Source organism: Liolophura sinensis, chromosome 1 (assembly GCF_032854445.1).
Source record: "Liolophura sinensis isolate JHLJ2023 chromosome 1, CUHK_Ljap_v2, whole genome shotgun sequence".
In the NCBI taxonomy this organism is placed as follows: domain Eukaryota; kingdom Metazoa; phylum Mollusca; class Polyplacophora; order Chitonida; family Chitonidae; genus Liolophura; species Liolophura sinensis.
Window position 1 is genome coordinate 70757655 of NC_088295.1, and position 27595 is coordinate 70785249.

The 27595-nt window shown below is 40.2% G+C and overlaps 1 protein-coding gene across 2 annotated transcripts; it reads right to left on the minus strand.

Moving 5' to 3' along the window:
• Positions 1-463: 463 nt before the first annotated feature.
• Positions 464-27559, minus strand: LOC135482401 (collagen alpha-1(I) chain-like). Of its 2 annotated transcripts, XM_064762368.1 has the most exons (50): positions 27294-27559; positions 23255-23449; positions 22747-22766; positions 22276-22317; positions 21875-21928; positions 21543-21611; positions 21200-21280; positions 20849-20893; positions 20315-20368; positions 19910-19963; positions 19567-19620; positions 19335-19388; positions 18991-19044; positions 18477-18575; positions 17208-17306; positions 16756-16899; positions 16421-16519; positions 16028-16135; positions 15587-15640; positions 15219-15326; positions 14882-14926; positions 14264-14317; positions 13869-13967; positions 13113-13220; positions 12688-12840; positions 12284-12382; positions 11645-11698; positions 11301-11354; positions 10438-10653; positions 10161-10214; positions 9830-9883; positions 9293-9454; positions 8794-8901; positions 8484-8591; positions 7817-7924; positions 7405-7512; positions 7153-7206; positions 6375-6428; positions 5976-6029; positions 5523-5630; positions 5210-5281; positions 4851-4886; positions 4388-4423; positions 4005-4079; positions 3805-3822; positions 3292-3424; positions 2839-2942; positions 2323-2394; positions 1360-1587; positions 464-1194 (listed from the first exon to the last, which is right to left on the minus strand). In XM_064762368.1, exons 4-50 carry the CDS (start codon positions 22294-22296, stop codon positions 1048-1050), a joined length of 4026 nt encoding a protein of 1341 aa, XP_064618438.1. In that variant the 5' UTR covers positions 22297-22317; positions 22747-22766; positions 23255-23449; positions 27294-27559; the 3' UTR covers positions 464-1047. The 2 variants fall into 2 exon arrangements, with proteins under 2 accessions (XP_064618438.1, XP_064618439.1); XM_064762369.1 differs by lacking the exon at positions 2323-2394.
• Positions 27560-27595: the final 36 nt, after the last annotated feature.

The following is a 27595-nucleotide window of genomic DNA, read 5'->3' on the forward strand; positions in this document are numbered from 1 at the left end:
GAATCCTGGGATCACGAAACGATCTTAGACTTAAGACGAAATTATTTAATCATTAAATTTGGTATTATAATCCTTTTAGTTTAGCTGAAATTTGTTGTACAAGAACTTACCCAGAATTTACGTTGGCAGGCGATATGTTGACCTTGTTACATCAGAAAAAACAATTTTAAAGTGATTTGAAATTTTAACTTAAGTCTAAGATCGCTTCGTGATCCCGGAGTTTATAAGCGAAGTAAGTACCAATGTTGTCGATTTTAGCCTTAGATATGGCCCGTTTGGGGTTTTAACCCGGATCTTCCACATACATACACGTGTGGCAATGGACGATATCAAGATCACTACAGCATAACCACAAATGTTCTAGAGCCCATAGACATGGGGCACCAATTTATCAAGAATAGTCGATTCATGATTCAACAGCTATTCCTTTCTGCATGCTTCAAAGAAAAGAAAAGAAAACTGATTGTAGTTTTTTTATTATCTTTTTTTATTTTTTTTCCAGCCTCAGACCTCGCTTGATGTTTTAATCTCTATCTCACTCAGAAGTTAGTCCCTATGTAACGATCAGGAAAGTACTTAACAGAGTGGCATAACCCCGAAGTGTCCGAGATGGCAGCAGGAACGAGTCCAAACTGGCATTTGACAGATGTGAGATATCTCGGCATCCTTACTGATATGGCAGTGGGTGGCTTTAAAAAGGACAAGGGGAGTAAACGTTGCTTAACTAGGCATATCACAGAATCTTCAAACAACGCCTTAGACTTGGTCCACCTGGAGTAAACGTTCGATTCGCCGCCGTAGATCTACTTCTATCCCGCGAGTTAGTGATGTGCTAACTTTCTGGCGTTAATTATTCATGTAGAGGTCCAAATAATATATACACCTCTGGAAGCAGTTGTCAGTCTTCGTCCGTACACCTTTACCTTTTTTTTCATCCCAAAGACCACATGGTGGCGATATGTGAGAGCGTTGGAATCAATACAAAATAGTGTGACAGAGAGGGTCCGCTTGGTCAGGGCTGACTGAGTTCGGCAAATCCATTCACCGTTACCGGAAACAGACTGGACCGAGCTCAATGCCGAACTCTTGGTTTTCGGCTCCTACGTCATAAACTTTGACGTCATTGATTGGTAGCCAGTGTGTATTGTCTGTATCTACTTCTACAACTGTTTTGTCCCAGGTATTTTTCTTTTCCTGCAAAGACACAAGTTATCCCATTGTTAGTCGCAAATGACATATATAGCTGAAACCACTCATGTTAGCTACACCTCATTTCTGCCTTTAACGATTTTACGCGGTCGAAGTTTTTTTCATAATTACACCTATGCAAATTAACGTTGTATTGAAATGTTGTCTTACCTTGCAACCATCAAATTTGACAGCATATCGTCTCTTCACACTGCCATTGGCCTTCAGTGATTCTCCATCCCATCGTTCTAATTGGATGGCCTTGTAGCTGACATCACGGTTTTCTGCTGAGTCACCATAAGCCACAGAGTTGCGGCAGTGATATGTGACGTTCTGGTAGGCGTGGCTTGTAAGAACCTGGAGGAAGTTGATCTGAGAGTCCTCTGCCTTGTAGTGAAGCTACGAAGAAAAGGCAGGTAAAAAGTGTGAATCAATAACTGGGAGGAACAAATGACAAACGTTCGAAATCCATATATCAAGAAAACAATGAGAGCCTGTACTTAAGTCATAAATTGCAAATCTTAGGAAAGCCAAACTCAGAACAGCAAAGAAGTCATATTGTGGTGAGTACACTGTTCTGCAGTAAAAAAAAATCGGTGTACAAATTTTAAATATTCTGGAGCAAAGCATTTTAATTGTAACAGTGTTTGAATTTTTGTCTTCAGGCTTAAGACATATGATAGATAAGGGTCCTGGTCTTCTACCTAAAATTGTTACCCTACTAGGAAGGCGCAAATGTCAAACCTCCCAAATCTTATCAGGTATCTTATAACCAAAAAACACCTGGTCTTCTAACTGAAAGGTGTTAACTTACTTGAAAGGAACATGTATGTACATGAATAACACTCGAGAACCCGGTGTTTTTAGTCTGAATGGATTAGTCTAAACATATTAAAGGGTGGTTCTTTAACCTTAAATTACTACTGTCAGTATTGCAGAAAACTATAAACGTTAGATCTGAAAGGATCGGGTGATAAAAGCCAACATATATATGCAGTTGTCCCTTTGGAGCAACTGTCATATACTTCCTGTAACGTTCTCTTTTTCAATCTTCTTATTTAATACAGATGTTATAACTGTGGTCATCGTGGGTTATAAGACGATACAGTACACATGACAGTCATGCGTTTTTACCTGCTTCTTACTGAATTCAGTAAATGACACGTGATTATCTAGAATGCCTCTTGCCCATCGTTTAAATCCGGTCTGAAAAGGTTCAAATGAGAGGAAAAATGTTACCTTTAACACAGGAACTCTCCATGGCTTTGCTTTCTAGAGTACGATTAGGCAAGACAATGGAAGAAATCACTGGTAGGTGTGCACATCAAAACAGTGTCATTGTATATATATATATACTGCACAATTTCGTTTCACTTTTGTTTTTAGAGGAGCAACACCACAGTAAGGGAGATAAAGAGGGCAGGGCATCATACGTGGAGGACCATATCACAGGGATAAGTTAGGAGTCTGCATGCTAATATCGAACTTCACTTACGACTTATGCTTTGTCATCCGGGTCATCCGGTACACGCGAGAGAGAATAAATACTGACCGCCCGCATTTCTGCTACTGAACCATGAGGATGAACTCAGCCATATATGTAAACGATATTACTATTACGAGGTCGTAGCTCAACATCCAGTAACTCACCTTAGAGGGGCTTGGCATGACACAGGTCTCCCTTGTCTCGATCTTACAGTATGCCTGGATGCTGTCCTCTGGTACACCCTGGTTAGGATCAATCCAGAACATACCTAATGGCGGGAAAAGGTAGGTCATACTTTATGTTTACAGTCCGTATCAGTCGAATAGATACAGTAAATTCAATTCAAGTTGGTTTATCATACTGATAACTCAAAAACATTACTTTAACAAACCCATGGGAGCAAGGCTTATTAAGACCCCTGTTATTGTGCACGAACTATGAAAAAAGAAACCGTTGCTGCACGTTGCATGCGAACTGCACATGGGTATTAATGATTTCATATTGGTTGTTTAAGTTTTTAGTTTACTGTCCTAATCAAAGAATTTTGCGCTTACAATGTACACGGTGGCATGCAAGTGTACGCAGTTTAAGGTACGCTAAGGAATAATACTACTAACCATCCTTTAGAGTTTTGCCGCCGTTGGCTTCTATGAGCTCTTCACAAGTGCGGGCGGGAGATTCTTTGCTACCTGTTGGTACTTTAATTCGATCTAATGCTGCAGAGATGCGGTTAAGGGCTTCGAAGGCAGACTGTAATAAGAAAGGACATACAGATTATGGTGAAACTATCACCATTTAAACAAATGATTACACGTTTCACAATTAAGTATGAATTAGATTCAAAATTAAATATTTATGGTTGTACAGTAATAGTTACGATACAGGTAACTCTTTTGCGTAAACGTTTATAGAATAGTGACCACTTGAGCACTAACCATATGACATAACGTCTGAAACGACAATAAAGGTCCACGTGTGGAAGTAGTGACATGCTCAAATGAATTTCACTACATGCAGATTATGGCAAATAATCCCACGCCATCAAGACAAAATGACTTCATTTAAAATGTTTACATCTTAGTTACTTTCCCAAAATTAAATATTGCAACGATCATGTTGAAATGACTTACTTCTTTGGCACCATCACCCTATATAAAAGGAAAAGAGCAAAATATTATTGAAAGTAAATGGTATTATTCTACAGCAATTGTATAATTTGGTATGCATAATTTTAGTCCTAGATGACTTTTCTTTTACAAATGTTTACATATTATTCAACAATATGAACATTAAATTATTACTAAACATTTGGCGTTTATAATCTACTTACGAAGGCCACGTCTGGAGAATCCCTCATGAAATAGGATGCCCAGTCTCCTCTGTAAGCAGCGCCACCTGGTGGACCCTGTTAGTAACATAAAAAAATCTAATTAATGCTACCCACATAATAGCTTGAAGTATAAACCAGACTGTGTTCTTTTTACTTTTATTCTGTTTCTTTTACTTTCATAAACGTGGAAATACGGGCACTTGGAGATGAAATTCATACTTGTAGTGCAAACCTATTTGGTATATTTTATTTCTGTCTAAAGAGGAACAAGTGACCTTTGTGATATTTTATCTTTTTTATTTTTTATTTTATAGCTTCACGCATTTAATTAACCATTAACCATCAAATTAACAATCTGAATATATTTCAAACCAAGTACTTACGGGACGTCCAGGCTGACCAGCTTCACCCATGGGACCCTACAATCAACACACAGGATATAACAGATTACTCTAAAAAGAATCCATCAACATGTGTTATGTTTAGGCCGATGTCAGAAATTAGATACAGAAAGCAAATCAGATTTTACATTTGTACAATGGCTAAATAATGTTACAAACGTTGATCAAATGGCCAGATTTTGGTTAGAATTGCAGCTGCACTTACTTTTTCGGATCCATCAACATGTGTTATGTTTAGGCCGATGTCAGAATTTTAGATACAGAAAGCAAATCAGATATTACCTTTGTACAACCATACTGAACATTGCCAACACATGGCATAGCACTAGATTATATAAATAAGTAAATATATACTCTCTTTCTCAACAACTTACATAATGGCTAAATAATGTTACAAACGTTGATCAAATGGCCAGATTTTGGTTAGAACTGCAGCTGTACTTACTGCTGGACCATCGTCTCCAGATGGACCTCTGGGACCCTAGAGAAGAAATACAACACATGGTTATTGTATTGTATAGGTTAGTGTAGACACAACCAGAACTGTGAGATCCGATAACAGACTAAGGCGGAAGATTCCACGGACAAAACCAGAACATAAGGGGTGTGATTTCAGATACAGGGCAAATCTCGTGATTTGAGAGACAGAAAGAGACAAATCTCTTACGTTCACAAGTAAAGATGTAAAATCTCATGTACACTAAATTTTAGTTTTAATTTAAATAAAAATTAAGTGTTACCTTATTAAGTTAACTAAATAAGTGTATATGAAGCTTTCTCATGAGCCAGGCTAAGAGTACTTACAGGTGGACCTCGGTTTCCAGGCACACCTGGACCTCCGTCATTACCTGGGTTACCACGTGGACCGGTAGAGCCCTGTTCAGAGAGACAACAGAGAAAAACGGAGCAATGAATTGTCCACATCAACATACGTGTATATATAACTTCTGGCAAACTCACCGATAGTTGGTAAATTGACAATTGTTATATGTCAGGATGAATGCAGCATACACTGACAACATACACAATAGAATTAGGTGAATTCAAAGTGAAGCTACATCTAATCTTCTTTTGTATTCAGAGATTAACCTTCTAAATTCCGATGGCGTAAACTTACTGGCACTCCCTGTGGGCCTGGTGATCCGGCGGGGCCTTGTTCTCCTGATGGACCCTGTGGGCCAGGTAGACCCTGCAAACCTGGTAGACCGATGTGGCCCTTAGCACCCTGTAACCAAATATCAACTATTCATGAAGCTGACTGTTGCTTTCAATATCTGTGGGGGCCCTAAAATTTTGAAGTAGTTTCCCTTGACATCTGCGGGAGCCCTAACGATTTTGAAATAGACACTATTCTGTGTACTTAGAAGCACTGCGAAGTGTGTATATATTAAACATATAAATATACTTTGCTTTTAGAAAACTATCAAACGTTCTTAAAATTTAAAACGTCTTAAAACCATTAAAAACGGTCATGGAACTGCTCTAGCATATTCTGGGTCCAGAGACAGTGCACTGTTACTGAAAGTGACGTGAGGTAATGAGCACATGGGCTGTACTAGGTCGTACTCACCCTGATACCTCGGACTCCCATTTCTCCTTTCTCTCCCTGGGGACCTGGTGCGCCCTAAATACAAAGAACACGTGTGAACAACAACAGCTAGAGCGCTCTCATAAGAGAGCATCAGGAAGAACTGAAGAAGAAAAAACATATACAGGCTATGGTGAATTTTTTCCTTACAACATGTTAATAGGCACCAAGATACTTACTATTACCAGACGAAAGTTTGTCCCAAGTTTCAACAAGAATATTTCCAGAAGCATACAGATATTGACTTACAGGTACTCCTCGCAGGAAGCACAACGTTTGAGTTATTGACTTAAAGGTGTTCCTCGCCAGAGACACATAGTTAGAGCTATTCACTTACAGATGCTCCTCACCACAAGCACACAGTTTGAGCTATTCACTTACAGGTGCTCCTCGTGGTCCTTGGGGACCGACTGGACCGTCGGGACCTGTTTCTCCCTGTAACAGGTAAAAACATTATACTCAAATCATGTTCACGTAGTTATTATTTTCGTTCTAGTCTTAGTTTTGTACACATTCACTTCCGTGTGCATATGTTAACATGCCACATTGAACATATTATAGTTTTTAAAAGTGGATGATAAGCATGTTGCTGCAAAAATGATTTAAGCACAAATAGACAATACTGTGCTCATTGTTCCAGGATCTTCGCTTTCATACTATAGGAGCAGTCGATTATACAGAAATACACTCCAAATGAGAATGCTAAAAAGAGAAGAGAAGTCCAGCACCATTACAAATAAGAAAAACATCACACGAAGCGTGTATGCACAGTTGATGAACATCTTACAGCACATTTAACTACTTCCAGGAACGAACGTAATATAATTCACATTAAATATAAGCGTCAAGTCCGACATTCATATACCGTTCGTAGTCCGTAAAGGGCGTTCCAAGTCGATAATCGCAAGATCCATTTCCAAAACAACGTTAAACACTAACCCCCAAAGACAAAGGTATGTAAGAAATTATACAAATACGAAATAAAGCCGGTAACACACAAGAGAGAAGCGGTCATCAGTTTTCAATGATACCGGGCAGACAATGAATATTCCAGGCATGAATTCCATATCAAAGTTCAAATTCGTAGTCCGTCACTACAGGAAGAAGAGCTATAATAGTTATAATGACACGGCTAACAGAGCCAGAAGAGTCTACTTACCCTCAAACCTCTTGGGCCTGCTTCACCGCTTTGACCTGGAGGTCCTTGTGGGCCCTAAATCACAGAAAAACAACACCAGTAAAACAGAAGCTCTTTCCAACCCTCAAGCAATGCGTACATGGTTGTGGCTTTCTTGCTTTTAGGCAAATTACCAGGACATGATTCATGATAGAGGTTTAGCTTGATCAGTAGCAAACAAGTCTCGAGATAAAACCGAACTTCAATGGAAAAAGTAAAGACTGATCAGCTTACCGGAAGTCCCCTCTGACCCTGGGGCCCTGTGGATCCTGGAGGTCCCTGGGGACCCTTCTCACCTGCACGACCTGGGATTCCTGCTAAGCCAGGTGCGCCATCACTGCCCTTAATGAAGGAAAGGAGAATATGGGGAAACGAATGAGACGATAAGGCTCAGTTGTGAGTGAGCTTAGCGTGCGAAAGTTTTCGAAAGGATTTGCGAATCTTACCAAGAACTGATGGTAATAAACAAAAACTTTTCTCGGAAATGTGCCTTTGACCGTAGTGTGTTATTTTCCATTACATGGGTTTGATATGATCAATGACTTGATAATCAAAAGCGAAGCCTATCTATGAACCTTAAACTTCGATCAGGGTTGATGTGTTAACATCACTACCTCCACAACTATTTACAGGATGATCTACTTACAGCCTGGCCTGGTTCTCCGGGAGAGCCTGGGAATCCTGGGGGTCCAGGAGGGCCTTGAGCACCGGGATGGCCGTCATTTCCTGCCCGTCCAATCTCTCCAGTGGTACCCTGAAGCAATGAAAGAGATTTGATTTATCTATTTGTTTATTTGACTGGTGTTATTACGCCGTACTCAAGAATATTTCACTTATACGACGGCGGCCAGCATTATGGTGGAAGGAAACCCGACAGAGCCCGGGAGAAACCCACGACCATCCGCAGGTTGCTGAGAGACCTTCCCACGTAAGGCATGTAGAAAGAGTAACATGTAACACTATACATAGTATGTCTACCATTTGTGAAAGTCCTCCTGAAGCGTTACAGTCTCACACATTATGTGCTAGAAGCTGTCTGTGCTCGCTCGTTTTGTCTTATGCATTAATATAAATATTAATCACATAAACTGGTCTGTGTTTATTACAATATAATAAATAAGACGCCGGTTCGTCTTATCATATACGGATTTGTGCTAAATACATAAAAAATTATTATTACCTTTTTAAATAACCCGAAAAAAATAACTGTTTAATTTTCTCACGATTCTTTGCAATTATTACAATTACTCGAAGTTATTCAAACTATTCAGCCTTAGCGATAATACAGATTCCCAGACAAGATCAGGACCTACCTTTGGTCCCATGGGACCTGGTGACCCTCGATCTCCCTGCATACCTGGCATACCTGGGGGACCCCGTTCTCCTTGGGGACCAGCTGGACCTGGCGGACCTTGTGGACCCTAAAATATCAAGGGAGAAAAATCGCATACACGCACGACTAAGTACTTAAAAAGCCTGACAATGACAATGTTGCTTTAAATTGATTGCAACCCATATAATGTCTTTGACTCGATTCAACAAACTGATAAAGCTTGATGTCCAGATATAGGATTCCGACTCTTTCACAAGATGCACTTTCATGCACCAATGCTTGTTACTTACAGATCGTCCGTCCTGACCTCGGTCTCCTCGGACACCATCCCTTCCGGGCAGACCTGGGGCTCCTACCTCTCCAGCCCGACCTGGGGGTCCAGATTCACCGCGAGAGCCCTGTATACAGACAGACAATTAAGCCCTACTTAGGATAGCAACTCCTTTCTTTGTACAGATTGGCCACTAAGAACTGATATCAGAATCCGTGGCTTACCTATGAGATGTCCAGTGAAAATACAAATAACTAATTTCACAGGTACTAAATGCTGAATTTCGATTGGCTGTATTATTACAGAGTAGTGGTTATATTTAAATTTCCCATTCAATGATGTTACTACACGTAATAGTAAATCTAGTTTCTGATATGATACGAGTGTGCGGCTTAAACCTTTTCTGTATATGCTTTTATGAGCAGTCAGTTTGATGCGTATACAGTCGCCTTATTCCATTTATATTCATTACCAATAGTACACTTGAAATATACTATATACTTTAGACCGGCCCGTACCTTTAATCCTGGCCTTCCGTTTGGACCAGCGACGCCAGTTTTTCCTGGGGAACCTGGAGGTCCCTGGGGACCAGGACGACCCGGCACACCCGGGGCACCGTTCAGACCCACAGGCCCTTGGTCACCACGGGCACCCTTTCGTCCCTGGACACCGTCAGCTCCCTATGAAAATCAACACCACGATTAACACCAAGGACAGAGGCTAAAGTAAGAATGGTGGGTAGAATCCAGATATGGTATGCCTGACTTACAGTACGGTGAGTACATATTTAAAAAATACATGTGTAGAGAACGTAAAAAACGAAAGCTTCAGATCTGTAACAAGTGTTACTCTGAGCTTATAGGCTAATTCTTGTATCACTCATACTTACTCAGAGCATTACACTTCGTATAACGGGAAAGTTTATACACAGATCGTTGGACCAATAAAAGCATAATTTTACAGATTTGCCACTGCATAACGGTGCCGAGCAGAGCTCTTGGTCAAACTGTGCTTGATACTAACATCTACACGCGTCACACACCAGGGTTACTTACACTCTCTCCTTGTTGTCCAGGTTCACCAGGAACACCGGGGGCTCCAGTTTCTCCCTGAAACCAACCATTAGATCAATGAATGTCAAAGTAACATATAAGATGGTCAGTAGAGAGCAGTATAGTTTTCTGTCTTTTCATTTATCTTACTGGTGTTTTTGAACATCGTCCAGTGTACAATTTAATTGGTATCAATGGATCATTCCCGCCTTCGTATAAGAGAAATATTACTAATCAAACAAATAAATCATTCAAGTTAATGCATGATTTATAAACCATTCTTGCACTTCTGTTAACTCAAACAACAGTATGCCTGGGGGAGAGCAGTTCTAACCTTAGCGCCTGGGGATCCTAGCTCACCAGTTGGTCCCATGGAACCTGGAGGACCCTGAAATAAAACAGCACACAGTCATCGTAATTACAGCGACTTCTCAGAATTTAAAAGCACAGTGCATGACGGAAAGAGTTTGATTTTTTTCAAACTTTTACCTAAAACGTATAGATTATATGCTTTAGAGAGCGATGTTTCAATGTTGTTCAGTTATTCTTGCAATCAGTTAAATCCTGTTGAAGGTAAGAGAGGATATACATGTTGCAGTGTTATTGTATACCTGAAGTCCTGGAGCTCCCTGTGGACCGGGTCTGCCGATTTGTCCCATTTCACCTTGCTGGCCAGGCTGGCCAATCTCACCACGTCCTCCGGCGTCCCCACGTTGTCCTTTAGCACCGTTCAGTCCAGGGGGACCAGGAATACCCTGGTCTCCGGGCTCACCGACCTCTCCATTCTTTCCCGGAGCACCGTCTGTGCCTCGGGCACCTTGTTCACCCTGGAATAAGGGATATAATACATCATAAAACCAAAGTGATACCACATCTGCTCTATTTCATTTACTGCATCTCACCTAAAGTTTGGTATGTAAAAATGCACTTAAATTGATACTTTTTCTGCCAACAAAAGTTTTTTTCTGACAACATCATACTTCAAAAAGTGGCCCTACAAGGTGGATAAATCAATCAGATTCAAGAAAAATGCTAGCTTTCCGTTAAATACAGTACATATTTAATATGGTAGTTTCAAGTTTATTTTTATCGTTAAAGGTAAAACAAGTCATACTGTACCATGTGATCTGTCAGAAATGTTTATCACATTTATTGTCAACTATTATTGATCACATTTATTATAACATGGAAGTTTTGAAAAATTCGTAAAAAAGATATTTAAAGTAAACTAACGATGTAAGAGATTGAGGAGATGAAAGTTTGTGACATTGAAAAGCTTCTAAAGGAAGGAGCTTATGGAACACTGTGAGACATGTGATGGGTAAATCAATGTCAAGAAAGGTTGCCTAATATTTATCACAAGTCAAATGGTACAGTACGAGTGATGTCATTTAAATGTAAATATGGCCGCATAGATCAACCGTGGAAAATTCATTGTGTGGAAATTGTGTAGGGTGTTTTTGGCCTAACGTACGTTGGGTCCTCTTTCTCCTGGGGGTCCGGCGCCACCTCTCTCTCCGGGCAGACCCTGTCAGGCAGAGAACAAAAAAGGGGGTTACACACCGTCCTAGAGCAGAAGAAGAGTTCTTTTCAAACATACATTAACATGTCCACAAAGAATGAAAATAATCCACTATATTCGGCAATGGTATCAAGAATAGAAAGCTACCCAAATATGATACATGAAATTTAAGCCAAATATAAATTAGGATTAACATTTTCACGACATATAGGATCAAGTTTTCTATGTATAGCAACAAAAGACATTGTTTGAAAGAAGACAGCTTATTGAGACAGAAGGTAAATGGTAAAACTTACCACCAGACCAGGTGGCCCTTGTTCACCTCTCTCGCCAGTCGGTCCAGGTGGACCCTAAAATATAATGCAACTTCCGTAAGGCACAGGACATTACCTCTAACTTCAGACAATCTGACAAGCACGGGATGAATGTCAAGCACAGGACATTCCTTATAACTTCAGACAATCCGACAAGCACAGACCGTACGTCAGGCACAGGACATTGTCTATAACGTCAGACAATCTGAAAGGCACAGGTCGTATATCAGGCACAGGATATAACGTCAGACCTATAACGTCAGACAATCTGAAAAGCACAGGTCGTATATCAGGCACAGGATATAACGTCAGACCTATAATGTCAGACAATCTGAAAAGCACAGGTCGTATATCAGGCACAGGATATAACGTCAGACCTATAATGTCAGACAATCTGAAAAGCACAGGTCGTATATCAGGCACACGATATAACGTCGGACCTATAATGTCAGACAATCTGAAAAGCACAGGTCGTATGTGCCTGCACAGGACATTGCCTATAACGTCAGACAATCTGAAAAGCACAGGGTGAATGCAAAAACAACCGCCACGATTAATTTTTTAATGTTCATGGACTCTTTTCAAACGTTTCAGTCTCTGGAAGATGTAGTATTGACTTACTGGTGGTCCGTCCTGTCCAGAGGGTCCGGGGGCACCTCTCTCTCCTGGGGCACCGGTCGGGCCAGACAGTCCAACCTCTCCTGGGAATCCTCTTTCTCCCTGTCAATCATCAGACGACCAGTCACAATTAATACACTCCTGTGAAGACCGATCTCTGTGAGGGCCAGTAGAATTGTGGCCGTTAATTTTCTAAGCGAGGCTAATAGAACACTAAGTCAAAGAAAAGACGCAGACCAGTTTCTGTTTTAGCGAACATGAAACATTTTTATAGAAAATACCTTTGTTTAGGCTAATTTGTTACAGATTCAGTTTGTACTGTAAATTAAGCTTCAGTCTGCCTTTTGAAGTTGTCATGTCCTAACCACGCAACTCTTTCCAAGGCACAAAATCCGCCAGATACTCACCCGCTCACCAGGAGGTCCTGGTTCACCCTGGGACCCAGGTCGTCCAGGCTCACCAGGTCGCCCTGGTTCTCCAGGTTGTCCTGGTTGTCCCGGCAGACCTTGGAAACCAGCAGGTCCCCTGTTACCGGGATCTCCCCTCTCTCCTACTTCACCCTGAAGAATAAGATAGACTGGTAAGAAACAGGCCCTTTAAAGTGATAGATCTAGAATCTATAATTCACCTTCAATTAATAAATCGGAAAAATTTTGTGATAATTCAGCTTAGTGAATAATTCTGACAATGTTTCGTGATAATTCAGCTTCAATGAATAGACCCCTCTAGTTCTGCAAAGGTATGGGGATTAATGAATAATTTTGCAAAATTTTGCAAAAGTGTAGTGATATTTCCGCTTCAGTGAATAATTTGCAAATGTGTAGTAACTTACCTGAGGACCAGTAAGACCCTGATCACCAGGAAGGCCGGTTGAACCACGGTCCCCGTGAGGGCCACGGGGGCCGGGACTACCTTGTTTGCCGTCTTTACCGGGGAATCCCTGCAGAAATATTACACCAAAACATCAAATACAGTAAGTCGAAATATTTATACAAAGAAAACAATTTTAAAAGAAAGGCAATGTTATCCATTGAAAACATTGCAAACTTCAAACTCTCTAATTTATGTCGCTTGGCGTTCAGCATGAAGGGGATAGTGCAACGACTGGTTGACCCGTATCAGTATAATGTACATATATCAGTATCAGTACATGCACCCTAAAGATTCCTTCGTCGTCATATGACTGAAAAATGGTTAAGTACGACGTTAAACCCCAAGCACTCACTCACTCACTCACTCTAATTTATGAGGTACCGTAAAGGACTCAGTGGCGTTACGAGTATTACGTTACCAATTTGTTTACCAAACGTCATCGCAAAAGTTGGAATGAACAACCGAGAGCGTTGCCTATGCCCGAATTATTTTCGACAGGAAGGATTTTTCATTGGTGTGTTAAGTATAAATTAGATATATTGTACATCTTCTTAACCAAGAGAAACAATTATATTGCACTCAATATAGATAGTTCTTAACATTAACATTTATTCTTAGCATGTTACTATCTATGTCATCAAATACCATTAAATAGTTTACACGTCCGAACCCCCGATAACATTATGGCAGCAGACAAAGACGCTGTGCACGTTACCGTTTCTCCTGGGGCTCCGGGAGCTCCCTGCAGACCGGGTAGACCACGCTCTCCTTGGGGACCTTGTTCTCCAGTCTTACCATCGTTACCAGGGGGACCCTGTTGAACAACACATGAAATTGTTGACGTCTCATAGAATTTCAATGAAATCCTAATATTAATCAAAAATCTTCATGAAGGCTTCAAGAAGTTTTGAGAACCTACTGTTGACATGAAATATAAACGCCCAGAGACATAGCAAAAAATCTGTTATAATGTTATGACAGTCCACTTTTCCCAAGGATGGACACCTACAAATGCATATTACAGTGAAACATTTATATAATGATGAGAACGGTTTATGAGAAATGGAATTCTGAAATTGTTAGTATTCTGGACATAAAAAGTTTACTTACAGATGGTCCAGATTCGCCAGATCTTCCGTCAGCACCGGGGGTTCCAGTAGGTCCCTGTTACGAAGAAGGCAATGCTTAAAGAATATGTAACATAGGTAGTTTACAATGACACCAAATCTACATACATTTCGAGAGTTGTTAAAACACACTTTACATACATAGCATGTCTATTGTATCAGCTTAGCTATGCTGTAAATCAGATTAGGGGATGTCAGGTAGAAAGGTAATTAAGAAACAGTATTATGGGTTAAAGGATTTCTACTTTCTGGGTGTAGCATGGATTCTAGTGCTGAAAATTGGCTTTCAGTGCCACTCCAGGTTTCGATCCATCGTTCTGGATATGGCACAGATTCTACTACTGAACGAGAGTACGGTTGGAACAGCGTCTCTGGATATAGCTCACATTATAATGCTGAAAACTGGCTTCCAACACTCCGGGTTTCGACCCATCGTTCTGGATATATCAAAGATTCTAGTCCTGAATAAGACCACTCTGGGCCGAATAGCCTCTCTGGATATAGCACAGATTCTAGTGCTGAAAATTGGTCCAGACATGCTGTCTAGTTCAGAATTAAATACGCTAATGTTAATCGTGAAGCAAATGCTGTGAGTGCTTACCCTCAATCCTGGAGGTCCTGGGGGACCAGGTCGGCCTGAGTCACCCTGTAAGAAAACACACACCGAATGTGAAGTCAACAAAGTACGCAACAAAGGCTGTAAATTAGCCACACATATCTTAACGGCGGATTTCAAAAAACGTTGTTATACATGTACCTTAGATAGAAAATTCAAGCTTTGCTGGTGATAAAATTTAATTTAACAAATATGACAACTTTTACTGTATATCGTTTATTAGAACGTAACTTAGACAACTACTCTTTGCGCGCAGTAAGCTTGTAAGGAAAATATGTTCTGAACAAGGCAGAGTCAGGTAACATTAAGACAGAGCGTTTACCACGGGGCCAGCCTCGCCAGTTTCTCCACGGGCTCCACGTTCCCCTGTCTCGCCCTTCATTCCAGCAAATCCGTTAGATCCAGGAGCTCCACGCTCACCGCTGGTTCCCTGAACAAAAAACAGCGGTCAGTATGGTGTACTTTGACGACATGTTAGAACATTTTCACGACGATAGGCTGATATGCTAAATCATTATATCTAACATTCTAGATGCGTCTGTGTTAGAAATTAACATATCCACAGTGAAGTTCTGCGTAAATGTAAAAATGTATAACATTTTATACAAAAAATGCAGTACACAGTGGAATATAACGCGAAACATTAGTAGTACTTGTAACAGTTAATGTCTTACACCTGAATGTACTCACCCTCTCTCCTGCCACACCTTGTGGACCAGGGGGTCCTGGGGAGCCTCGGGGGCCCTACAACATTCAACCATGACGTTAAACTCCAAGATAGGCTTAGTGTCCATCAGGTCTCCTTTTGATTCCCAAACGCAAACTTCAGGATGAGATGGTTTACAGTAGCATTTTTCAAAAAGAAGAAAACCACAAATATTCCTCAACTTCTAAACCTTGCTCATAGATTTGAGTAAATGAATTAAAGTGCAGTTCAGTATGTTTAATCACAGAGATTCAAAACGACATAGCATCTGTGTATGGACATAGATTGCAGGGACTCTTACAAGGATTGCTTACGTTCCCCGTCAAGGCTGTAACAAACAGTTATCCACATAAGGGTAGGCTAGCTACACTTACTACCATGTGAAGTAACAGGCATCCCTGAGGAACTGGAGTAATGGTACTTACTCGCTTACCGTCTGCGCCCTGAAGTCCGGGTAGACCCCTCTCTCCGGGCACTCCGGGTGATCCTCGCTCTCCATGCTCACCAGGACCTCCGGCTTGTCCGGGGGAACCCTGTAAATTGTATAAAGCGCTTAGTTACAAAACTACTGAACAGTGTTGATCGGGAAAATGTCGGCAACTGAAGCACGGTACATCACACTACACCACAATAACAATCCTTACTGAGGGTTCATATAGCTGAACCTTCTGATCTGTCCTTAATTTGTTTAATATGATCATTTATCTTCTTCACTTAATTATCAATTGTTCAATACACACATATACCACCAGTAACACGTTTACCTCTCACTTTCATTTCTCTTTACTTTCGATATCTGTCACCTGCTCGTTACTTACATTTTCTCCCTTGGGGCCGGGTAATCCAGGGCTCCCATTCAGACCGGGCGGACCCCGAGGGCCGGGGAATCCTGGGGGACCAGCGGCACCAACACCACCCTGGCAACAGTCACCAGTGAAGGGAATAAATACATATCATTCAAATCCCTATTTGACTACCGTTGATTTATGTGAGAATTTATTATCTAGCAATATTTAAAAAATGATCAGCGTTATGAATGTCCTGCACAGGGTAACAATGAACATACGAGTATTTCCATCTGTTGTCACAGAAATAGTTGTAAGTGATGGAACCAGTATTGGTTTGCCTTAGGCACTAGGACAGACTAACTCACTGTGTTTCCCTTCTCTCCATCGGAGCCAGGAGTTCCCGCTGGTCCTGTTCGTCCTGCCTCACCTGGAGCCCCGGCTAACCCGCTTTCTCCCCGTGCGCCCTGAGGTCCCACACTACCCTTGGGTCCAGCAGGTCCTCGGTCTCCCTGGACAAACATGCACAGTGCTTGTTAGACAAATCTACACCAGAGTTCAACTGATGGCAAAAGCATTAAATCTAACTGCTGCAAATAGTTGTAAACCTATATATAAACACTTAAATTATGCGACTACTGGAAATTAAATATTGTCACTTCAATAAATTGTCGATAAAACTCCATAATTTGACCATAATTTTATATTGTCACAATGATTGCAAATTAAATTTGTGTATGTTTAAGGAAATTCTTTCAAACGTAGTAGAGTATTTTATAAAATGCAGAATGTATTAGTGCTGTATTCCCTGGTGACTTACCTTAGATCCTGATACACCTGGAATACCTGGGGGTCCAGAGGGTCCAATAGCTCCGGGGGAGCCCGGACTTCCGGGTGATCCGTCAATACCCCTCAAACCCTGCGGACAAACTGATCAGATTAATGCCATGTTTAAGCACGTTAATGCATATTACACGAATTTCTTCCTCTCCGATATGTCCAGTGTAGCGTCCAAATGGGAGACTGCATAATCTGTAGATTTTCAGTTACAATATTGTTGCTCGATAATGATGGACGTAAGAACATGTGTCATTACAACGTTTTCACTGACACACATAATCAACGTTATAAGGACATGTGTCATTACAACGTTTTCACTGACACGTATAATCAACGTTATAAAGACATGTCATTACAACGTTTTCACTGACACACATAATCAACATTATAAGGACGTGTCATTACAACGTTTTCACTTACACACATAATCAACGTTATAAGGACATGTGTTATTACAACGTTTTCACTGACACACACAATCAACGTTATAAGGACATGTGTCATTACAACGTTTTCACTGACACACAGAATCAACGTTATAAGGACATGTTTTAGTACAACGTTTACACTGACACACATAATCAACGTTATAAGGACATGTGTCATTACAACGTTTTCACTTACACACATAATCAACGTTATAAGGACATGTTTTAGTACAACGTTTTCACTGACACACATAATCAACGTTATAAGGACATGTGTCATTACAACGTTTTCACTTACACACATAATCAACGTTATAAGGACATGTTTTAGTACAACGTTTTCACTGACACACATAATCAACGTTATAAGGACATGTGTCATTTCAACGTTTTCACTTACACACATAATCAACGTTATAAGGACATGTTTTAGTACAACGTTTTCACTGACACACATAATCAACGTTATAAGGACATGTGTCATTACAACGTTTTCTCTGACACATAATCAACGTTATAAGAATATGTTTCATAACAAGGTTTTCACTCACAGATATAATGGGCGTTATAAGGATGTGTTCCATTATTAACCTTCATTGATAAACATAATCCTAACTGATGTTGGGCTTACTTGGAGGAACTTATTTGTGGGCACAGAAAAAGTAATCGAATTTAGAAATTAGCAAGGAGAGATCCAATAAACAACATAACAATGACCAAATTCTGTGGGCCTGGTATTAACTCATACACAATAAAGCGTTAGGAATCCATCATTAGAGGCATTGGTATTTAGATGAAGAGCTGACATATGTTGTACTTACAGCTGGTCCTGGAGCGCCATCACGTCCCTGAGATCCTGGAGCACCGCTCTCACCAACTGCACCGGGGACACCAGCAGGACCGGACGGGCCAGTAGCTCCCTATTCAGATACAAAAAAATCAAATTTGATGGTGGGAAGCTACATAATTGATAGACATAGAAATTAAAGAAACTATGGGGTATCATAGTTAAATTAGAATTGTTGTTATTTATCTAGATTTGGAAATTACTGCTTATATACAAATCATACAGGCCCTAGTTAAAAATTAAGCTCAACAAGCTAACAGAATTAAGTTACACGAAACAAGGTGTTCAACAATGACATCTTGGTATGGTCACATATTATGGTGTAAGACTCGTATATGAAATTCAGGTGTCAGCATCATAATATAGATTGTTTATTGCTACAATATTGCTGAAATACTGGTGACGTGACGTTGAGTCAGAATTTTCTTCACATGAGATTGTACACTTCCGACTCAAAGGCGTCATTTTGTGCTTAGCGGTTATCTTACCTTTTCACCGGGAATACCTTGGTTTCCTTGACGTCCAGACACACCGGGGAAACCCTGGGATACAGAAGATAATGGAAGGTGTGTAAAACATGTAAGACTTCGTAGCTTTTCTCACAAAATGTTTTTCACAACGTTGACATGGTGACTAGAGATACAGCTATATCCACATTCCTGCTTTGCACAAGAAGTTTCTTCTGGCTCCAAATATTCTGATATTTTGAATATCCAGGTAATGAAGTACTTGCGGGTCTATATGCGTTCAAGATATCCCAGTTTTCCAATACAGCGCAATCAATAGCTTCACATCATCCGAGGACAGCTTTAATGTACTTTGCTATACTCACTCGGTGGCCTTTTGGTCCAGGCAGACCTGGGATACCGGGCAACCCACGAGCGCCCTGTAAAATGGAAAATATGTCAGATAAGGAATGGATTTAAAATACTGTACTAAAACACGTAAATTAAATTCGAGTTTTTATCTCAAGTTTTAAAACGAAAAATTATTGTTAGGCACCTTTGGATGCAGGTATATTTGAACGTATGTTTATGTTAAGATGTATATATCACGTGATGTACCTGAAGGCCTTGTAATCCACGGGGTCCTGGTTCACCGTCTCGTCCACTGTCACCCTAAAACGGAAATTAGTCGATAATAGCAAGCTAGCAAACACTAAAAGTACCAACACTTCAGTTAGGTAAACGTAAAGATGCTATATGCACTCCCAACTATTTTTCTCTGAAGCAATATATATATATATATATATATATATATATATATATATATATATATATATATATATATATATATATATATATATATATATATTTGAGAAAAGACTCAGTCTTTAGTGATTTTATCGTGAAAAATATTAGTAATTGTTGAGATCGAGGTGTTCAGTTATGTGACAGCTTCACTTACACTTTCTCCAGCTAGACCAGGCGCGCCGGGTGGACCACGTGGACCCGGATGGCCCTACAAAGAAAAAAACAGAATATACAGTGTGCCACAAAAATTATGCTAATGTATTAGACATAGTCTTCATAAAAAAATAATTACAGTTTTATTAAATAAAATAGCAATTCTTAGACACAAATTTTTTTTTAATATTACGTGGACCATAACATTGCAAGAATATTGTAGCAAAAAATAAAATAAAAACGTAAATGATGTTATACACAAGTAAGGACAGAAGTACTAAAGAAGAATATATTTATGTTTAACTTCACTACTTGATGTTAAGGAATTGCAGTGCTTGGGTGTAGTATATGGAAGTACTGAAAACTGACATAGGATTAACTGAAAGAGAGTGATGTGTATACTTACGGGTTGACCCGGATCCCCCGACTCCCCAGGGAGACCTTGGAACCCAGGTGGACCCTAAACAGAGGAAAACAGACAGCATAAAATATAGACCTACCTGTAGAAGATATGGACAGTGTCTGGCATTGCTTACACATGAGGCTTCCAGTTCATACTCATGTATTAGGATTGATTATCCATTGTTTTCCTCTTGACAACACGCTCCGGTACTAAGCGAAGTCTCAATATTGATTTTGTTTATCAAGGTGAATTAAGAAGATTCCACTCGCCAGGCACATAGCAAGCCCACTGTCTTGGAAGTCGGTAGAACCAGTGAGAGCTGGAATCGAACTTGTCGCTGACCGGTCAGTGGGAAATTGTAGGAAAATTCAGGCAAAGGCCAGAGAACCCCTCGCGGCGAATGCCCGTCAATTGGTTACGAAGAGCCCAGTATTACGTTTTCATCAGTTCCCAAGAGTTATATCCCTTTGATAGCATTGGTTAAGCAATTTTTTTCACCAATATCTTAATAGGAGTATAGACAGAGGCGACACCTACCGGCTGTCCGGGCGGGCCAGGTGGACCGCGAGGGCCTTGAGGACCCTGCAAGAAGAGAGAGGTATGGAATAAACAATAGTTTTCATGCAGTCAAATAATATGTCCAGATGATAGTTAGCATTAGATCAATTAATAGTTCAAATGATTTTTTTATTTATTTGTTTGACTGGTTTTTCACTCAGTTAAGATGAGATTATATATATCCTAATATATGATCAGAGTAAGAGATCAGAGTGGGAATAAAGAAAATGTGAGCTGTAAAAATTTGCTACATGCATGTAGTAAAAGTTAGCATGATGACATAATCAGTTCCACAGAACTGTACATAACCTGAGGTTGTGAAATACTTACAGGCTGAGCTGTTATATAACTAGATTGTTGGAATCCATAGCCTTTGTTGAAGCCTTGTGGAAAGTAGTTATCAGCCTGGTACTGTAAACAAAAACACCACAAGAAAACATAAAGAAACGTAAATGAGACTAATGGGGGGAAAGTGAGCGGGAAAGATCAAATAATTCTGTACTATAATCATAATAAATTTAAAGTGAAGGTGAATCTATTGTAGGTAAAGAATGATCCTGATTTTTGTTAAATCACACTCTTAAACTGTTTTGTCACCGGTATAATATAATTCTTAAAGCTGTTATATTGTCTCAACTGCTACTGTGTACGAAGAAGATCTAAATAGTCTTACGTCTGGAGAAGCGCCGGGGGGACCTGGGGGGCCCGGGATGCCATTGTTACCATTACGGCCTGGGTCTCCCTGTGGACAAAAAGTGGACATATCATAACCAACTCGTATCCATACATTAGGATGAAACAACATTAAAACAATGCTCTTCTAAAAGGCGCAATGCATTGCACGTTCATTTATTTTTTATTTAAAAATTTATAATAAAAATAATAGTTCAAAGTATGTTTCTAAGAAATCAACGAGAGAACAGTTATAACTAATAGAAACATATTACACTGGAGTAACAGCCTAAGAACATAGCCGTCGCCATTAATGCAATCATAGCAACTTACCCTTGAACCGGCGGGGCCTTGTGCTCCTGGGGCACCCTCATTGCCCCGGCGACCCTGAAACAATGCAACAACTCGTCAACACAACTATATTAAAACGCGAATAACAAACACCTAGGTCCACCCAACGGTGGACTTTCACAACAACAAAAATGAGGCAATACATTTAACTGTAAAAAAAATGCAAAGCAGCGCCTGGTCAAACAATTGAAACATTTGCTTCCAGTAAAGATGAATCTCTCTCAACGAGGCCGCTGACTAATTTCTCTATACTGCCCATAGTCAGCTCTAGTATGACGGACTTCATTTTGACAAGCCTCTCTAATTTGAATGTCTTAATCAATCAGACAAGGTGGCCTTGTCAGTACGCTGATATGGCGTATTGCCGATATAAGTTAGCATACCATTTGTCCAGGAACGTCCATTGGAGGTATGTTGACATGGATCTGAGAAACAAAAACAAAAATATTGTTGTTAATCAGAGCAACCTATTCATAACAAAACATGTTAGTGCTTTAACATTAAAGTTGTCCACATGCCTTTACTCTGAGATTTTACTTCAGTAAGCTCGCGTCTTCACTCTCATACTTAATTGCAACTTGTCACAGTATATTTCTACTCTGAGATTTGAATTCAACTAGTCCACGTGTGTCCACTGTTAGACATTACTGCAGTTTGTCCCATTATTTCTACTGTGAGATTTGACTTCAGCGTTATACGCGATCTCTTGCATGGTTGCCATTTGTTCACGTTTTGAACTCTTGAGGCTTCACTTCATTTCTAAACTTACTGACAACATGTATTGAAATAAAAGTTATCACCGAAAAAACTCCATTATTTTCAGGAATTTCCTTTTAAGAAAGAGAGAATCCTACCTCCTCTGTCTTCTCTTCCTCTGAAAAACGAAACAAAAAAACACATCCTTTAGCCTTAAATAAATGAGTTTTTTCTCCCCTTCCATATATATCCCAAGGTATGAATAACTATAACGAAATCTGACCAAAGAATGTCCATTATGTCCATCAAGAGGAACGTCTGAACTGAGGCGAAAAATAACTGAATAGGGAACAAGATGGTAACCACAGTTACACCTGGGCATATGTGTAAATGTCACGTGAATTTGCATTTCCACTATGCCTAAGCATACTACTCACACTTATCCTCGAGGGTTCTTATCATATATTGTGGACTTATGTGAAAAAAAACACTAGATGTTCGCGGAGTTCCCTCAGGCAGATACGGACAGAATACACAAGGGAATGCCTGAGTAGGAAATTCCCATTCAGAAGAAAAATAAGTGAACAATTTTACAATCATTAACAAAATTATCATTAGTCCCCCTGGAATTACCACAGCCTACAATGGACGCAGATTGCAGCCTACCTGGACAGACGGGGCAGCATTCCCCTTCTACCGGGTATTGGATCCGCACACGTTGGTTCTTTACATTCGATCTGGTAGCAGGTAGCTACTCCATCGAAGCACTGGCATTCCCGACACGGTTCCCTGAATGGCTGTGGCCTGACGGCGAGGCCGTTCTCCACCCCACTGGCTCCTCTACATCACAGCCACCAGATTCTACAAGATCAATAAACATTTGAAATAAAGAGTTTAATATCGCTTTCTACTGTATTGGGTGCGAATATATACAAATCACACCATATCTTTAATCACACAGTAGATCAAGCAGAGTTGAGTAGACCACCACACGCACAGTTATGTGTCAGTATGTTGCCCACTGTGTGAAGTGTCATAGCAGAGTACAATAGAGTACTAAAGTTACAACCATGTGTCCAATAAGATTAATTAATGCAACAATCTTTTCATAATTAAATATTTATAACCATATCGACATATACTTAAACAGTTCTGACGATGACACGATGCTATACTGTCAGGCCCTCGATCAATTAGGTCGCGTGTTCGAATCCAGGGTTTGCCACTGCGGCTGCGACTTAAGTTAGCATATATGTCAAATACCTGGCGGGGTGTGGGTGGGGTGGGTGAGTAGCTCCGAGAACTACCACATTCATAAACCTGACCGCCGTCATGTAAGTGAAACATTCTTTAAAACAGTGTTAAACACCAATGAACTATAGGCTTCACATGAGTAATGTACAGCAGTGCATAGTCAACTTTCCGAAAACCTAGAGAGGAACGCTTAAGTTTTCGAAAAATAAACACGTGACAAGTAATAATCGGGGTTATGCATTTGTTATAACGTATTGGGAAAACAAACTAAGCCATTGACCATTTTGATGTTTAGCAACTTTTTCAGCTTTTTTTACCAGCACAACAAATGATTTTTCTCGATTACATGTGGTGAATTTGAAGGTGGGAAGCTCACACATCATTTTTTGGAGGGAAATCGAAAGACTTCTTTCCCTATCAATACAAGAGAAAGTTTCCAAAACTAAAATGAAGGGTAACATTTTTCATACTGAAAAGAAAATTCACCTATACGTCTCCATCTGATACTCAGTTAGTTATACCCAAACATAGTCATAAGCCAGAAGAACATTTCGCTCCTATTTTTCTCACTGAGAGCACACGCAGTTATAAGAAATTCTTTGGCAGGGAAAACACAGAACAATTGTCCTTTAAAAAATATACATTTGGGGTTTTGATCGACTCAGTAATCCATTATGTGACCCGCCAGCATATGGCGGCAAGCTTTCCAGGCGTTGTCCCGTCGGCAGCGGGGCCCACATGTGGCGCAAAGCCCGCTGCCACTTGCATTCCGTTCACAGCTCTGCTGAGAAATGCGGTTTCCTGCATTTTTCAGTCAATGCATTCTTTCTGAAGAACAGTTTTATGCACTGCATTTACATTTTCAGGGACTACGTGAGGACAGTAATAACGCTGGTTTTTAATATTCAAATTAATTTCAAAACTGTTTCTTATAAATGATTTCTTCTGATACTAATACAAGAATTCCCGTGGACTTGTGAACTTGCTGACAAACTTATATAGGTGGGAAGGATCAAGTTTTGGGCGACTAACATTGTAACACCTAATACTCGCAACCCGTTAAATCAGACACCGTTCCTCGGCTCATGTTTCTGTTCATCAGCCAGCTGGGATGGCGATGACAAGTACCATAGATGTATCAGTTTTCATGCTTAGCTTGACCTTGAACGTTGTGCGATATCTGGGCACCCCAGAGCCACCCGCCTCTCTTAGCCCAGGAGAGCCATTGAAATGGGGTTTCCGATAGACCTGTAGTCCATCGGGCAGCTACTTCCAATTACATAACATACATGTATAAACCCCTCCCACATCCCATGAAACTGGCCTGAGAACTAGGCCTCTCTCAGACTATCAGTAACATAGTCCAAAGGGTCCCCATTATACCCTGGCTGACCTCCTATATTAACTACCGTATACTGGGCACATATGTTCCAAGCACAAAGTAATGAGATCACACAGACGGCAGTTCGCAGGGTTCAGTAACACGGAGCTTACCCATTACCAACCGCTCAAGACGCTACAATCTTGGTATGATTCAAACATGCCCATATAAACGTTGACTTGCCGAAGTGTACATTAACTTTCCGAAATGAACTTGGCATTTTTATACATTACATTACATTATATGCATCATTATATCACAGCTAAGGCTACTGATAATCTGATGATTCAGTGAAATAGATGGGATTATTTAAATTGTATTCAACAAAACTTAATAACATTAACTAAATAAGTAAAGTATTCACTATATCACACACGCTATGAATGAAACTTTTCGTGACATCAGGCACCATAGTTCTAAAGCAAGTCAAAAACGCTAATCATATCAACGAAAGGCAGCAAAGTGCATAGTCAACTTTCCGAAAACCTAGAGAGGAACGCTTAAGTTTTCGAAAAATAAAAGAGCCAAGGTGCTTAATTGTCGCACAGTTCACATTCATGGTATGATATCGTCAGCTTCTGGAGAAACAATTGGAAAGGTTTCAGAGTCTATATCCTTGGCCTAATATTGCCCGACTAGAAACAAGTGCTGAAGTTACAAAGTTAGTATTCTTACAATTCATTATACTACATACTTTGAAATAGGTGTAATCCTGGCAAAGTTCATGCCGTAATAAAGTATTGTCTTTCCAGAAACAAGTTGTATGTAAAGTTAAGTATCTTATTAACGATATTATTTTGACTTGATTTAATCACACCGGCGCTATGAGAACTGCGCAATATCTATACTGTAATTAGTTCAACGGAAGTCGATAAACAAGTGAACAGTTACACCAGGCAATGTTGATCTAAACATGGTGGTAATATCCTTCATTGCTCTAACCCGGTCTCAGTAAGGACAATCACACAGTCGAGATTACATCATCATAAAATTGTCTACACAGACAATCTGCTTTATCACGTGACAGGCGATAAGTGCGCAAAAATTACAGGACTGGAAAAAGGGAAGACATCGAACAGAAACTGTAATTACAACAAGTCATTTAGTTCCGTTATAACTGGCGCACTGTTTGGAAATACTTTCAAGACGTTTCCCAGGGAAATTTGGGGGGGGGGGGATATGAGCTGTCAATCATCCTGATAGGAGGGGTTAGGTGACCAATGTAAACCCCTCCCTAAAATCAAAATGGCGATTAAATCACTTACAATGTGGATTGTGTGAGAAATACGGAACCAAAGATAAGTGCCGTATTTAATACATAATTAGAAAGACATACCATTTATTTTTGTCTTGTTACTATATTTGATCGATAAACAGTCACTTCGAGCTGCTAACTTAACTCAAAAGCATGTGAGGTAACTAAAAACAGCCAAAATAATTATTTAAAACTCACTTTAAAACATAAGTTAAGACATATCCGGTCTTGTGCAATTTGGACATTGAACGTACATTTATAAACGAAATCAATAAATAGTTCTTTTTCGAAGCAGACGGCTCTGCTACAAGGTTGCCCGGGTGGGTGACACCGCAAGGCCACGTCACTCTACGTCTTAAAGTGGGTCACTTGTGCCACTCTAAGGTGCCGCCATTGCCCAACAGGCTCACCGTGAAAGAAAACTATCGACAACACAATTTTGCCAAAAACAGCGCATCAAACTTGACAAAAATCCTAATTCAGACTGCCGTTCATTTCCCTGTCAAACTACCTTGGATGTCTCCCGTCAGATAATGCAAGCCCGAAGGATTCATAAGAAATGTAGTTTCTTATTTTAAGAGAAACGGTTAAATGACACTGCTTAATGGTATGTGACCTAGAGATCAAAGTTACAAGTCTGGAGGACACATTGGTTGGCCAACTTGTGATGCAGAGCAGACATGTGACTTAAATACTGTCAGATAATGTAAACTTCGGCCCTGATGTTTGTAACGCTATAACTGGAAAGAATTGGTGATGAAAAAGAAACATGTTGACGTAAAGAAACTAATGGCATGGAGACAATATTAACTCACCGAATCCTTGGGACGATACGGCCGAAACCAGTAAGAACAACGCCAGGAGGATCTCCCCCCTCATCCTGGATTTAGGCTAGGAAGAGCCGTGCTGCAACCACTCGATTGCAACACAAGATTCCTAGTAAATGTAGCCTAAAGAGTCGTCCCTGCTGTAGGCCTACCTACACCAAGTCATGGGGCAAACTACAAGCAGTCGACTAATGATCTCCAAGAGGACACGCCTTTTAAATATGATGACGTTTTCTGGACCAATCGTCGTGGAGTGAACTTGCCCGGCGCCCTAGCTCTTCTCAGCAGCC

What these genes read in the sequence shown, in the direction of transcription:
- LOC135482401 (XM_064762368.1), bottom strand. Translation starts at nt 22,296, where the DNA reads ATGGACGTTCCTGGACAAATG. An exon ending in GTGGATTACAAGGCCTTCAG is followed by an intron (nt 19,389 to 19,566) that starts GTACATCACGTG and finishes TCCATTTTACAG; the next exon opens with GGCGCTCGTGGGTTGCCCGG. An exon ending in TCATGCCAAGCCCCTCTAAG is followed by an intron (nt 2,395 to 2,838) that starts GTGAGTTACTGG and finishes GAACCTTTTCAG; the next exon opens with ACCGGATTTAAACGATGGGC.